This window comes from Oncorhynchus mykiss, chromosome 4 (genome assembly GCF_057628025.1).
Source record: "Oncorhynchus mykiss isolate SJ-2025 chromosome 4, ASM5762802v1, whole genome shotgun sequence".
In the NCBI taxonomy this organism is placed as follows: domain Eukaryota; kingdom Metazoa; phylum Chordata; class Actinopteri; order Salmoniformes; family Salmonidae; genus Oncorhynchus; species Oncorhynchus mykiss.
This window is the reverse complement of record NC_143025.1, coordinates 62,314,890-62,328,339: the sequence shown is the minus strand read 5'-3', so window position 1 is coordinate 62,328,339 and position 13,450 is coordinate 62,314,890. Positions and strand designations below refer to the sequence as shown.

Genomic DNA, 13,450 nt, shown 5'->3' with positions numbered 1-13,450 from the left:
TAATGGCCCTAACCCTGTTCTAACTTCACCCCCTTTGCCCTCCTCAGGAGTGGGAGAACAACGCCAGCCGCAAGGTCTCTCTGAGGAGGGAGCTGGAGCCTGTCACTAACCTCATCATCCAGTGGCGCAAACTGGAGCTCAAGTAAGGAACAGGGTTACACTCCTGGTTATGATACTGTTACCTTTGTTTTCTTCATCATGCGTATAATATCATTTTCTGTTCAGAGTTATTGTAGTGTAGACGTGGTGAGCAATTGGCATGCATTTTGACACTATGGGAGAAAAATGGATCCGGTTTCCCACAACCCGCTAGACTTTAAGGTCTTTCTACTTTCTTTCTACGCGTCAACAGCTGTTGGTCCAGCAGTCTGGACAACGCCTTGAAGCGTCACACAGAGAGATCCACCAAGCACTGGTTCTCCCTCTACCAGCTGGTTGAGAGGTACCTGGAGGAGCAGAGGATGGACACCGGCACAGGTATGAAAATGTTGGGTCACATTCATACGGTACCGAACGGAAGTAAACAGACTAAAACAAGGAAGGGACTACCTGGACCTGTCCAATAAGAAACACATTTTGTTTTGTTTCCGTTGAAAAAAATGTTTTGACTCGTTTTCCATTGCATGTCCTAATGAACACTGGAGTATTAGCCAGCTAACTCTCCCTGTCCTCTGTTGTCTCCAGTAGAGGGCGATCTGTCTCTGGAGAGTCTGTCCCTGTCCACGGTGTCGTCCACGCTGCAGGCCTTCATGGAGGGTTCCACGCTAGGGGAGTACCACACGCGGTTGGCCATGCTTCTCGGCTTCCACTGCCACCTCCTCCTGGCCCCCAGCCAGCACGGACAAGGTGGGACCCAACCCAGCGTCCCCTCACATACATACATACATACTTTTACAGACACACAGTAGTCTGCGCTAAGTCCGTTGACTTGGTGTTCACCTTTTTCAAACATGCAGATGTAGTCCTGACTAGGAAGTCCTTCCTGCTTTCACAGAAACTCTCTGCAGTCTCCTCTGGAATCTGCACAAGTACTACACGCAGTTCTCAGAATGCATCCAGACCAAAGTCACTCAGCTCCGCCAGCCCATTGAGAAGGAGCTCAAGGACTTTGTGAAGATCTCCAAGTGGAACGACGTCAGTTTCTGGTCCATCAAACAGTCGGTGGACAAGACCCATCGGTAAGACTGCCTGTTGAATAAAAGATCCTCATTTTCTTGTGTATTAAAAAAAATGACCATTACGCCATACCATTTGACCTTTGATCCCCTTCCAGTAAATACATGACAATATCCACCACTCTTATGGTTTCCCAGCACCCTGTTCAAGTTTGTGAAGAAGTTTGAGGCAGCGCTGAGCGGGCCGTGTGCCCCGGCACTGATGGAGCAGGAGGGCAGTGCCAGCCTGGACAGTGTGGATGCCAACCAAGAGAACACCCCGTTGCACAGGCTTCACCATGCCCTGAAGAACGCCCTCCCTGGCAAGGCCAGAGACCTACAGGTGCAGTGCAAACCGCCCTCTAGCCACAATCACTCGGATCACACAGACGAGTGGCAATAATACACAACGTCAATATGGCATGTGTACTATGGTATCAACATCAGTGTTCTGTTCTGACATTATTGTTCTGACTCGTAAAATGACAGTTTGGACCAGTATTGCTCTCCACAAAGAGCGCTTTCATTACATTCTGATGATGTTGGCAATGACTGTGCTTGTGTGTTACAGGGTGAGTCCCCAGAGGAGGGCCTGGCAGGTGTGGAGCCCTCATCTCTGCAGAGCCGTCTTCCCCTCCTCACCAGGAAGATGAGGAAGATGTGTGTGACCCTGGTGAAGAAGAACCCCCTGCCCGAGCTCTCTGAGGACCTGGACGTCTTCACCGGTAAGAGCTGGAGAAAAACTATGGCCTCTCACAGGTTCTAGATGAGAAACGTCTGCTTGTGCTGCCTCGTTGAGAATCCATCACGAATGGCAATGAGAAAAACAAAAGTTATCAAAGGTTTTGGATGAGAAGCTGAAGTTCTACTTGCCTCGGATTAGATTGTGGGAAAAGTCCCTCTATGACTATAGATATGTGTTTTTTATTTCAGGGGAGATCATCAGCAACCTGCGTGACCTCCAGAGCCTCGCGATCGACCTGAAAGCCGAGAAGGAGAAGCAGAAGTCCGAGGTCAAACACATCCTCCAGCAGAAGCAGAGGGCCCTGTCTGACCTCTTCAAGATGCTGGCTGAGATCGGTGAGTCCCTCCACATAGACTTTGTACCCCAAGTGCATCTTATGTCAGTGTGTTAGAACTCTGATGCTGTACAGTATTTTATGACCGGAGTTTACTGACGGGGGCGCTGCTGTCTTTGTGCAGGTCTGTCCTACCGTAAGGGCCTGAACTGGAACAGGACAGCGGATCCAGAGGAGACCCTGTGTCTGCAGCCGCTGGAGCTGCACACCGCCCTGGCAGCAGTCAGGACCCAGGAGCAGGCGGAGAACAGGTAAGACAAGATGCACCCACCTGGCTGCTACACACCACATGTTACAAATAATACACTGTGCAGTACGTCACGGAGTACCTGGTTGACTATGGCATGGAACCGTGTCTGTTTCAGTTTGTTTACTGAGATGAACGCCGCGTGGGACGGCTGTCAGAAGTACTTCTACCGCTCGTGGGCCCGCAGAACGGCCATGATGACTGCACTCCAGAGCGCTGCTAAGGTGAAAGACTGAAATGGAACGACCGACAGGTTGACTTCATTGCAACTGCGAAATATTGGTTATTTTGTGTGTTCTAAATGGGGCCTAAAACACTGAGTTACGTGCCAAATGATAGGATATCCATGGCCTTAACGGCGTCTGAAAAACTGCGACGTAGTTTGAACTGTGTGTGTGTGTGTTCCAGGAGCTGGGGATTGGGAACATTGATCGGTGCCGAGGCTTCTCCTCCCACCTGTTCAAGCTGCTGCTCAGACAGAGGCGACGCCTGGCCAAGCTCACAGAGCAGTGGGTCCACCACAGGTGAACCTTACCTTCTAACCTATGATCTTACACCTCGGAGCTTACAGTTTGGCTTAGAGAATCTGTGTGTCTCTTAGTATGGTTGCGTCCAAAATGGCACCCTATTCCCTATATGGGACCTTATTCCCCATCGGGCCCTGGTCAAAATCAGTGTACTATATAGGGAATAGGGTTCTATTTGGGAGACAACTTGAGTATCTCTATCTGTAGTTGTCCTTCTAACACTCTTTTTGGCTTGTATCCTCTAACACATGCAGGAGGCTAACAGTCAGTGTTCAGGGCATCCAGGCTCACCTCCGGGCCCACAGTGAGGACGCTGGTGGCCTTCCCCCCCAGGCTTCTCTCCAGGCCTGGGTGATCAAGGCCCAGGGCCTGTCGGCGCAGTGTGTCACCCTCCTCCAACAGCTTTCCTGGCTGCTGCAGTGTTGCCCCGAGGGGCCCCAGCAGACGGACGGGTCAGGCGGGCAGAGGGAGCCCACCCTGAGGTGCCCGTCCCCCCTGGCGTCTCAGAGGCAGCCCCCTGGGTGTCTGCTGAGGAGGGGAGACCCGGCCTGGAGCCAGCTGAGTCAGCGTGTGGCGGACATGTTGGGTCAAACCCAGAGCCTGAAGGAGGAGCTGGATGCAGTGGCACTGCAGTCCACACAGGGGGCGCTGCACTCCTGGTAAGGCCTAGGAGCACAAGATAGTATTAGGAATACTGATAGTACTAAACAGGAACTTAACACAGATAAGACCATTAAGCTTGGGTCTTCATGTCTTTCCTCCACATCTCCCCAGGAGCCACTTCTCTGTGTGTTGCTCGGGCTATGACCGGCTGGGTTCCGTGACGGCACAGATGCCCGCGGTGGAACAGCTGTTCACCACCCCCGAGGGCACGGCCGACACCCAGCCTGGGCTGACCCGGGGCTTGCAGTACGTCAGAGGAGAGGTGGAGGCCGCCCTGACTGAGTTCACCACCTGGAAGACCCAGCTACTCTCCCTGGGCCACGGACACACAGGTGAAAACAGACCGATCATGCTTAGTTAATCAATCCGTCACATGTATATTATAATGCCCGTTTCAAAAATATATATATATATATATATTCCATTGGTATTACACTGGTGTTAAAATTGTATCACAGTGTTATTACATTGTTAAAATTAAATTAAAATTTCCCTCCACCTCTCCCCCCCCCCCCCCCAGATTACCAGCAAACATTCCGCTCAGAGTTCTCTGCTGAACTTGAAAAGGCCATCAACACAGTGCTGGTTGCCGTGCAGACCCTGGTGAAGAGGAGGGAGGGGGAGCAGCAGGGAGAAGAACAGACAGACACCAAGAGAGGTGAGGAGAGACCCCTGCTGTCTTCCTCCAATAACACACCTGGGCCATATTCGCTAGGCACCAAACAGAAGAAAACGGACTGAAACTGGGAGGGGCTTTTCTTTGTGTCCTTGTGTGGTTGTTGCTGGAGAACTGTAGGAGAAATAGCTGTCTAAAAAGCAAACCAAGCAAGCCAGAGTGAGACTGGGCCAAGATTTATTAACGTGATAAATCCTAGGGTCCCGTAAAGTGTGTTGATCATTGATAGGACAGGAAATGACATTCCCAATCTGCCTGTTCCAGAAGGTGAGGAGGAGGCGCCCCAGGAGGACCTGCTGAAGCCTGGTCACCTGAGCCGCCTGCTGGAGGAGGAGCTAGGAGCCGAGGTGGCGTCTCTCTCCCTGGGGGAGGTCAGCGACACGCTGGAACAGCTAGTGGAGAGACTCCGAGTCCACCGAGACTCCTGTCCGTCTCACCAGCTCCAGGTGGGTGCAGTCAACACAGCATATACTGTAGCCTATACCGCCCTCTAGTGTAGTGGAGATATAATACTGAAACTCAAGGACGCCAACGATGTCGAAGTCGCCATAGGAGTTCATTACTTCTTTCTCCTGAGGTTTTCTGAGCGATGATGTCCTGTCGTTTCAGAATACTTTGTTCATGATATTCATACGTCTCCGTTGACCTTCTGTTTTACTCCTTTGTCCCGTGTCCCGTGTGTTTAGGAGCTGAGTGAGGCGTGCAGGCTGCTGGCGCGTCTGGAGCCCATGCTGGGGCTGTACTCAGAGCTGGTACGCTACTACCTGGCCGTGTCACTGGGAGCCCACAGGAGCACTGGGAAACTGCTCTCTGTCCTGGCCGGCATCTTCACTGAGCTAGCCCAGAAGGTAGTGTACTGTATCCATTCTACTGGGATCTGCTTTAAAACATACTATCAGGTTCTCTGTGAAACTTTTTAAAAACATTTTATTTAAGTAGTGAAAAACGTTAGGACAAACTGTTGTTTCAGTACCTGTTTATTTCTACTGTTTGGGTAAGTTACCTACGCCGCAATGGTGCCTACAGTACAGCAGTTATTTTTTTTCTGGTTGATTGTCCTGTTGTCTTGTCCTGCAGGGCTTCTGTCTACCCCAGGAGCTGATGGAGGGAGGGGACGGAGAGGGGGCCACAGAGTTCCATGACTATGAGGGCGGTGGCATCGGAGAGGGAGAGGGCACCAAAGACGTCAGCGACAAGATCGAGAATGAAGAGCAGGTGATGCCTACAAGAACGACAATATAATGCAGACACTATAAGATCTATGTTTTTTTGACTAGCGTTGCTCATGAAAGGCCAAATCCTAACTTCCACTAAAGTCTATTTTCACTTAGTCTCCCACTGACATCCATACATGACTAAGTAAACACAATATACTTGGTGAGAGTTGGGATTCATCCCAAAAGTTATAACGTTTTGCTAGCTAAAATGGCTGTTTCTGTCGTAGGTGGAGGACACGTTCCAGGAAGGCCAGGAGAAGAAGGAGGAGGAGCCTGACAAGAAGAACATTGAGGAGGAGGACAACGCCATCGAGATGTCCGAGGACTTTGACGGCCAGATGCATGATGGAGACCAGCAAGAGCCAGGTGGGAAGACGGACCACATAACGCATACAGCCTCATGGCAGTCTGAACTTTCTCCTGGGTCATGTTCATTAGGCAGCAATGGGAGAAAATAGACTGAAACATTAAGGGACTACCTTGAATTTGTCCAATTAAAACGCTCATTTTTCATTGTCTGTTGCAAAACAGTTTTCTGTTGCACGCCCTAATAAACCCAACCCTGGTCTCACATCGCAAAGCGCTCTTGGTTATTCCTTTTCAGGTGAAGATGACGAGGAGGAGTCTGACAAAGAGGAGGATGAAGATCTGGATAAGAAGATGGGTGACCTGGGCGAGGGCCAGACGGACACGCTGGACGAGAGGATGTGGGGTGATGAGGATGATGATGACGAAGAGGAGGGCAGTGACAACGAGGAGGAGTCAGGCCAAGGAATGGACCAGGTACGGGGAGAAAGAATTTGATTTAAACTGTTTACATATCTGACAGCGAGTGCAGTATCTACCACTTGCGACCAGTCAGCTATCTACTGTATTCGTCGTTTAGTAATTGTTCTTCTGTTTGTCTTCAGGGGGAATCAGAACTGGTCGCCAAGGACGACAACCTGGATGCAGCAGACCCCAAAAAAGACAAAAACAAAGACGACAAAGACCAACAGTTGGACGAGGAGGAAAAGGAGAAGATCAACGAACAAGGGGACGAGGTAAGCTTTAACTAGGAAACAATGTTGACTTCGAAAGACCAGTAGTTTGGTCAAACTGTCCCTGGCTGTGTAATGAGCAATCGGCCACTAAATCTCAGGCTGTAGCTGGGTGTGTTGTAACAGGACTGTTTTTGTGTTCCAGCGGGAGTTTGATGAGAACGAGGTGGACCCGTACCACGGGAAGCAGGAGAAGAAGCCCGACCCGGAGGCCATGGACCTGCCTGATGAACTCAACCTGGACCAGGAGGAGGAGCAGGCTGGGGATGAGGGGGATGGAGAGGGAGAGGGTGAGGCTTTAGCAAGGGTCAGGGGTCAACAGGGGAGGAGAGGAACATACCTGGGTTCAAATATTATTTGTCTTCTTACAAATACTTTCAGTGTTGGAGTGCCAGTTAGGCAGGGTTTGCACTTTGGGACTATTGTATTGGGTCCATTGTGCCAGGCAAGCTTAATTAAAGCCCCCATGCAGTCTCTGTAATTGTATTTTTAAATCATCACTTTTTCTAATAAATCACTGTGTTTATGTAATGAAAATAACTCTAATATATATTTCCCTGATCCTCCTTTGGCCCTTGAAATGCTCAGTCTGATCGTCTGGGCTTTAGGAAACACATTTGAAGATATTTACATAACAGCCCTGATTGGCTGATAGGTCTAGAGCCCACCCCCTTACCCAGATGAACAGTCATTGGTCTATTATAATCAGATCACATTGTGACATCATGATATGGGCCAAAAAATAGATCTTACACAAAAATGGCATTATCAATTTCGGTGTTATTTTGCCCCTTGAAGCGCAGCTAAATAATTTGAAAGAAAACAAATACTATTTGAGAGACACAGGTGGAGACACCACAGAACCAGTGCGTGACCATTGTTTATTTCCTCCAGAGGAAAACCCGTTCGACATTGACGAGAAGCCCATGGAGCTGGACGAGAAGCCCATGGAGCTGGACGAGAAGGAGGGAGCAGAGAAAGATGAGGAGGGAGGAGCGGAGGAGATGGCTGAAGATCAGACGGACAAACAAGGAGAGGAGGAAGGCCAGGAACCCAAGACTGAGGACGAAGAGGGAGGTGGAGGAGAACAAACAGAGGAGGACAAAGAGGCAGCCGAGGAGGATGAGGAGGAGGAGAAGGATGAAGGACGGGAGGCAGGGAAAGAGGAGGACATGGCCATCCCTGCAAACGAAGGCCAGAAACCAAAGGTTGTTTGACTTGTTGCCTCTCTTCTTGCACATTGGGGATTCAGATGTACCTAGAACAGATTGTTTTGCTCGTCGGGTGTTTAACGCCTTTCTTCGTCATTGCCCACAGGAGGAGGAAGAGGAGGGTACGGGTGAGGATGAGGAGCAGCCAGAGTCGGCAGAGAGGAAGGAGCACAACACGGACGGTCAGACGGGTGAGCAGAACGTCCAGAGTGAGACGGCCGTGGAGCTGGCAGGAGAAGCTTCTGAGAGAGACCAAGCTAAAGAGGTACACACCCACCTCGCCCAACCCATTTACAGCCCATGTAAATGTCTAAATCCACACATTTGACCCTCTTGTTTTGTTGTGTTGTTGTCCAGGAGCATGGTACCGGAGCAGCTGATGCCAGTCAGTCAGAGGGGCATGAGTCCAAACTCATGGCAAGGATGTCCTCTCAGAAACAGAGCCAGAGCAAGACACAGGTATGTCTGGTCAACGAATCTCTCCGGCCCGGTGTCAAACTCATTCCACGGAGGGCCGGGTGCCTGCGGGTTTTCGCTCCTCTCTTGTACTTGATTGATGAATTAAGGTCACTAATTAGTAAAGAACTCCCCTTACCTGGTTGTCTAGGTCTTAATTGAAAGGGAAAAACTAAAAACCCACAGACACTCGGGCCCTCCATGGAATGGGTTTGCTCTGCAGTGTGTTCTTGAGTTGAATTGAGACCGAAACATTTCAAAACGGGCTCAAAATCCGTTTTTTTGTGTTTTAAGATGAGCAATATATTTCTAAATGGGTTCTAATTCCGACCTGGCTGTTCCAGAGCTTCAAGAGGAAGCCTGGGCGGGCGGACAACGAGCGCTCGACGGGCGACTACAACGAGCGCATCAGCAAGCGCCTGCGAACAGTGGAGAGCAGTACGGAGAAGACGCAGGAGAACAACCAGACTGAGGCCCAGCGGGAGTCGGACCTGTACGAGCACATCAAACAGGGAGAGACGGCCTACGACACGCAGACATACGGTGAGGCAGCGATCGCACCACAGAACACTGAGCTGCACAGATATCCATCCCGCAGAGTTCACTTCACACTTTTATCCTCGTCGAAGACGACAGCCGGTACCGTTTTAAAACCATCGTGTCTCTTGACATGTTACAGATGTTGCCAGTGCAGACCAGCAGAAACCAGCCGGAGCCCCCCAAGAGGAGGACCAAGAGGATGAGGACATTGCTATGGATACAGAGGAGCAGGAAGAGGACCTGCAGGCTGTTGATGCCCAGGAGTTGAAGCCAGAGAAGCTGGAGTCGAACAGAGCATCGCAGAAAGGTGCCCCAGCCATCTACTCATCTCGTGTGTGTGTGTGCGCGCGTTTGCGTGCGTGCGCTTGCCTGTTGTTAATGTGTCTTACTGTGTCTGTTCTCCACTGTAGGTCTAGACAGCGGAGAGCTGGAGGCTCAGAGGCAGTGTGAGGGGGATGAGGAGAGGCCAAAAGACACACAGGGTCACAGTGACGAGGAGCACCCAGAGAGGAGCACAGAGTCTACCTTCCACACTGTCCCAGAGCTGCTGATGGACACACTGCAGGTACCCGAGAGATGATCCGAGACCTGCTTTGTGCTCTACTACTAAAGAAACGGATCGCCCAGAAAGCTCTGGCGCACTCTGTATAAGATTAGCTGAATGTCTTGTGTGTCCCCAGAACCCAGTCCGCAACCCAGAGGAACAGAGGAGGGAGATGGAGCTGCAGCTGGAAGCCTGGATGAAACAGGCCCCTGGAGAACGGGAGGAGGTACCAGCACTTTGGATGCCCTGCAAAACTATTTACCCTGTCGTTCTCTGTTCCCATTACTTACCACTCGAAGTTCAGATCTCTGTGTGCAACTAAGATGTGTAACTCATGCCGTGGTGTTGACCTACAGGAGAGTGCAGCGGCAGCCATGTGGCACCAGTACCAGACGTTGACCTCGGCCCTGTCCCAGCAGCTGTGCGAGCAGCTCCGTCTCATCCTAGAGCCCACGCAGGCGGCCAAGCTCAAGTGAGTACCTACCGCAACCCCTAGACGATCATTCAGGGAGCATGGTCATTGGTCAACTATTAGACAACACTCACAGACTAGAACAGGAACAGGCTTTTGCAACCTTTTCTATTCATTCATTTCTATTTTATTTTAATTTTTTAATCTTTTTTTTTTTTCTGTTTTAATCTCAGTACAAATATTAGCACTTTTTAAAATGTATTCTGTTTTCTCGCTGTGTCACAGAGGAGACTTCCGCACAGGGAAGCGTTTGAACATGCGAAAGGTGATCCCTTACATCGCCAGTCAGTTCCGTAAAGACAAAATCTGGCTGAGGAGGACCAAGCCCAGCAAGAGAGAGTACCAGATCTGTTTGGCCGTGGACGACTCCTCCAGCATGGTGGACAACCACTCCAAACAGGTACAGTAGGCCTTCTCAGAGGGATGAGTGGATACAATAACCTTAGAGTGTGGGCCAAAACCGACCCGCAAGGGATATTATTTGCCCCCCCCCCCCAAATAAAATAATCAATAATAAATAATAAATAATCAAATCACCAGGAATTAAGCTAAAAATGAGTTTAATTTAGGATATCTGTTGATCAAGTATTCCCACAAATAAAAAAAGAGACCTGATTGTGTCTCAATGTACTGAAGGTATGAAATTATCATTCTCAAATACTCTCTCTTTTTGGCCCGAGTCTAGTTGCCTTAGTCATTTTGCTGCAGGAACAATGTATGAATCCCAAATGTCATGCTATTCCCTTCATAGTGCACTACTTTTGACCAGGGCCTCATAGGTGTCTGTTCAAAAGTAGTGCCCTATATAGGGAATAGAATGCCATTTGGGAAACAGACAATGTCTCGTTAATGTCTCACCTCTGTCTCCCGTGTGTCACAGCTGGCCTTTGAATCCCTGTCTGTTATTGTCAACGCTCTCACTCTCCTGGAGGTCGGGCAGGTGTCCGTGTGCAGGTGAGAGGAGCGGCCCTCTGTAGATAAATGAATATTGATGTCCAGGTGTTGCTCGTCCCCAGACAGTGCTGTTACATTTGTGAAATGTTTTGGTTGTCACCTCAGCTTTGGTGAGACGGTGCAGCTGCTCCATCCGTTCCAACAACAGTTTAACGACCAGTCTGGCGCCAGGATACTGAGGCTCTGTCAGTTCCAGCAGAAAAAGACCAGGATAGCCCAGGTGGGGTCCCGCTTTTTTGTTTGTTTTGTTGTTGTGCTTGATATCTTTGTTTTCATGAACTGAACGCCTTCCAGGCCCATTTGTTTACCGTCTGTGATATTAGATCGCATCTATTTAGTGGGCTACTCTTGTTTGAGACTGACCGCCACATTGTGCTCATGTCCTTCAGTTCCTGGAGACCTCAGCCAACATGTTTGTAGCAGCTAAGCAGCACAGCCCTGGATCCATGAACACAGGTAAATGCATTGCGGTGGTGCAGAAGCTGCCTTTCACTTGATCAATGCAATAAGAATGTTTAATATGATTACCGTACAAGAGAATGGCCTCCCCTAGTCCGTTCTTCATTTGCTAATGTATTCAAGTGGGTTTAGAGCCCACTATCCCTGACAGTAATGAGTTTACATTTGAGTCGATGCCTGCTGATTGCATCGTACTCTGAGCCTGTGGGGTTCCGTGCCCTGGTTGTATTTGATGTCCAACAAACAACCCTGAGGGAAACAGTGGGAGAGTAGGGGAAGAGCAGAGCACAATGACTGTTATTCAAAGGCAGGGTATTGTTCCTGCTACAGTGGCCCCCTGGTGAAGCTAACATGCCCTCTATGGAGCCGTGGTGAAGATCAGAAATGGTATCTGAGCTCTCACTGCTCTCCCTCTGCGGCCCAGAGGACTGGAACCTGTACACAGACACCCAGGACCATTGTGGTGCCAGTGTAAACTGACCGCCTCCTCTTTCTCTCTCGTCTCCCTCCCCTCCCTGTCTCCCCCCCCCCCCCCTTACACACACACACAGAGACAGCCCAGCTGCTGCTCATTGTGTCGGACGGAAGAGGGCTCTTCCTGGAGGGGAAGGAGAGGGTGACGGCAGCTGTGCAGGCGGCTCGCAGCGCCAACGTCTTCGTCATCTTCGTGGTGCTCGACAACCCAAACTCCAGGGTAAGGGACTTAAGCTGGTTTAGATGGAATCCATGTTATGTATCAAGGACTGTGGATGGTAATGCAACATCTAATGTACATGGGTACATTTGTTCATGTGAATAATCAAATCACTACAAGATATGATATTCATATAGAACTATTCCCTTAAATATTCCTATATGTGTTTCCTTTGTCATTTTTCGACAGGATTCCATCCTGGACATCAAGGTGCCCATCTTCAAAGGTCCAGGAGAGATGCCTGAGATCCGCTCCTACATGGAGGAGTTCCCCTTCCCCTTCTACGTGATCCTGCGGGACGTCCACGCCTTGCCAGAGACCCTGAGTGACGCACTGAGGCAGTGGTTCGAACTCGTCACGGCAACCGACCAGTAGAAGCCATCTTAGAAGGCAGCAACCAACCGCACAACGCCACTCTGCTGCTAGCCTCTCGACAGCACACGGACTCAAAAACAAAACGGGACTCGCAAAGAAAGACGGACTTGGCCGCTGTGTATGTGCCTTTTTTTAATCTCGTTTGACTCTTTTTTTTTTTTACTGTCATTTCAGTAGACTGTAGAGTTTGATAGCGACTTCCGCCATTTAGTCCTTGACTTCAGACCAGGGGGATTCTGGAAGTTCCTTCGTAATGTAATAAGCATCACTTTAACTTGCACGTCTGTAACAAATGATAGATGAGGATACAAAATGTGATTCCCTTCCGTGTAAACAACCTCAGTGAAGAGATACTGTACCTCTTTCCCCCTGTGTACTATATAAACCCCTTCATGTTGTGTGGGATGTTTTCGGTGTTACATGCTCATCATCAAGTCATTCTACTTCCATGTGAACACCTCAACTGGTAATGTGTGGAGCTGGCAGTAGTGCTGTGATGAAGTTGTTTTTGGACAACTGTTTTGCAAAGAGCAGAAAAAGAAGAAAAACACCCCGTTTCGTTATGTCGTGGCAAAACAAAAGCATGCGGATATGTTCTTGATCCATTTCGAAAGTAATCCCAAAATTGTGCCTTGAAGAAATGTTATTGCATCTCACTTAACGCCCATGTGCTTATAAAAGAATCTGTTGTTTACATGGAAATTATCATTCTGCCCCAATGTGTTATTCATATAAAGCTTAACCCTCTCTCTCATTAAATGTCAAGGTTTTGGGAAAATTTAAGCACAAGGACTGCTAATAACAATTTTGATAAACGCTCCAATCGATGCCATTTCTCTGGTCTAAGAGGCATATCCACTACATCTTACTGTAGATAAGGTTCATTCACTGACATGAAGACACCATTAGGAAATGTCATTGCTGTGGCCATATGGAACACAGATGTAACTCAAAGTAAACATGTGATATTCATGGAAGTTTTTTTCTGTATACCATCCATAAATCACATCATATGACATGATACATTGTATGATGATAATAAACTTTTTAATCTGTGTTTTGAGCACATTGCTTTATGTAATATGTACTGTATTTGGTAGTAGCCAATGTACATACAGTATTAGTTTAACGCCCCTAAAGAA

At 49.1% G+C, this 13,450-nt stretch overlaps 1 protein-coding gene across 3 annotated transcripts in view; it reads left to right on the top strand.

Annotated features, from left to right (window-relative positions):
* LOC110522101 (midasin) overlaps window positions 1-13,365 on the top strand; it is a 50,711-nt gene extending 37,346 nt beyond the window's left edge. Inside the window, exons 68-101 of one of the 3 annotated variants that reach the window (XM_036975659.2) lie at window positions 48-142; window positions 353-477; window positions 688-846; window positions 995-1,178; window positions 1,314-1,497; window positions 1,726-1,879; window positions 2,088-2,234; window positions 2,358-2,484; window positions 2,599-2,704; window positions 2,889-3,004; window positions 3,262-3,666; window positions 3,782-4,002; window positions 4,191-4,328; window positions 4,611-4,792; window positions 5,033-5,194; window positions 5,424-5,561; window positions 5,791-5,929; window positions 6,168-6,346; window positions 6,475-6,606; window positions 6,749-6,893; window positions 7,498-7,811; window positions 7,921-8,079; window positions 8,172-8,273; window positions 8,615-8,813; window positions 8,950-9,117; window positions 9,221-9,375; window positions 9,491-9,580; window positions 9,711-9,826; window positions 10,052-10,226; window positions 10,707-10,780; window positions 10,886-11,000; window positions 11,170-11,236; window positions 11,791-11,933; window positions 12,123-13,365. In XM_036975659.2, the coding sequence (XP_036831554.2) occupies window positions 48-142; window positions 353-477; window positions 688-846; window positions 995-1,178; window positions 1,314-1,497; window positions 1,726-1,879; window positions 2,088-2,234; window positions 2,358-2,484; window positions 2,599-2,704; window positions 2,889-3,004; window positions 3,262-3,666; window positions 3,782-4,002; window positions 4,191-4,328; window positions 4,611-4,792; window positions 5,033-5,194; window positions 5,424-5,561; window positions 5,791-5,929; window positions 6,168-6,346; window positions 6,475-6,606; window positions 6,749-6,893; window positions 7,498-7,811; window positions 7,921-8,079; window positions 8,172-8,273; window positions 8,615-8,813; window positions 8,950-9,117; window positions 9,221-9,375; window positions 9,491-9,580; window positions 9,711-9,826; window positions 10,052-10,226; window positions 10,707-10,780; window positions 10,886-11,000; window positions 11,170-11,236; window positions 11,791-11,933; window positions 12,123-12,308 (5,301 nt within the window). In that variant the 3' untranslated portion in view covers window positions 12,309-13,365. Of the gene's footprint in view, window positions 1-47; window positions 143-352; window positions 478-684; window positions 847-994; window positions 1,179-1,313; window positions 1,498-1,725; window positions 1,880-2,087; window positions 2,235-2,357; window positions 2,485-2,598; window positions 2,705-2,888; window positions 3,005-3,261; window positions 3,667-3,781; window positions 4,003-4,190; window positions 4,329-4,610; window positions 4,793-5,032; window positions 5,195-5,423; window positions 5,562-5,790; window positions 5,930-6,167; window positions 6,347-6,474; window positions 6,607-6,748; window positions 6,894-7,497; window positions 7,812-7,920; window positions 8,080-8,171; window positions 8,274-8,614; window positions 8,814-8,949; window positions 9,118-9,220; window positions 9,376-9,490; window positions 9,581-9,710; window positions 9,827-10,051; window positions 10,227-10,706; window positions 10,781-10,885; window positions 11,001-11,169; window positions 11,237-11,790; window positions 11,934-12,122 lie in introns of all 3 variants that reach the window. The other 2 variants (XM_036975660.2, XM_036975658.2) reach the window with 2 other exon arrangements.
* The last annotated feature ends 85 nt before the right edge of the window (window positions 13,366-13,450 follow it).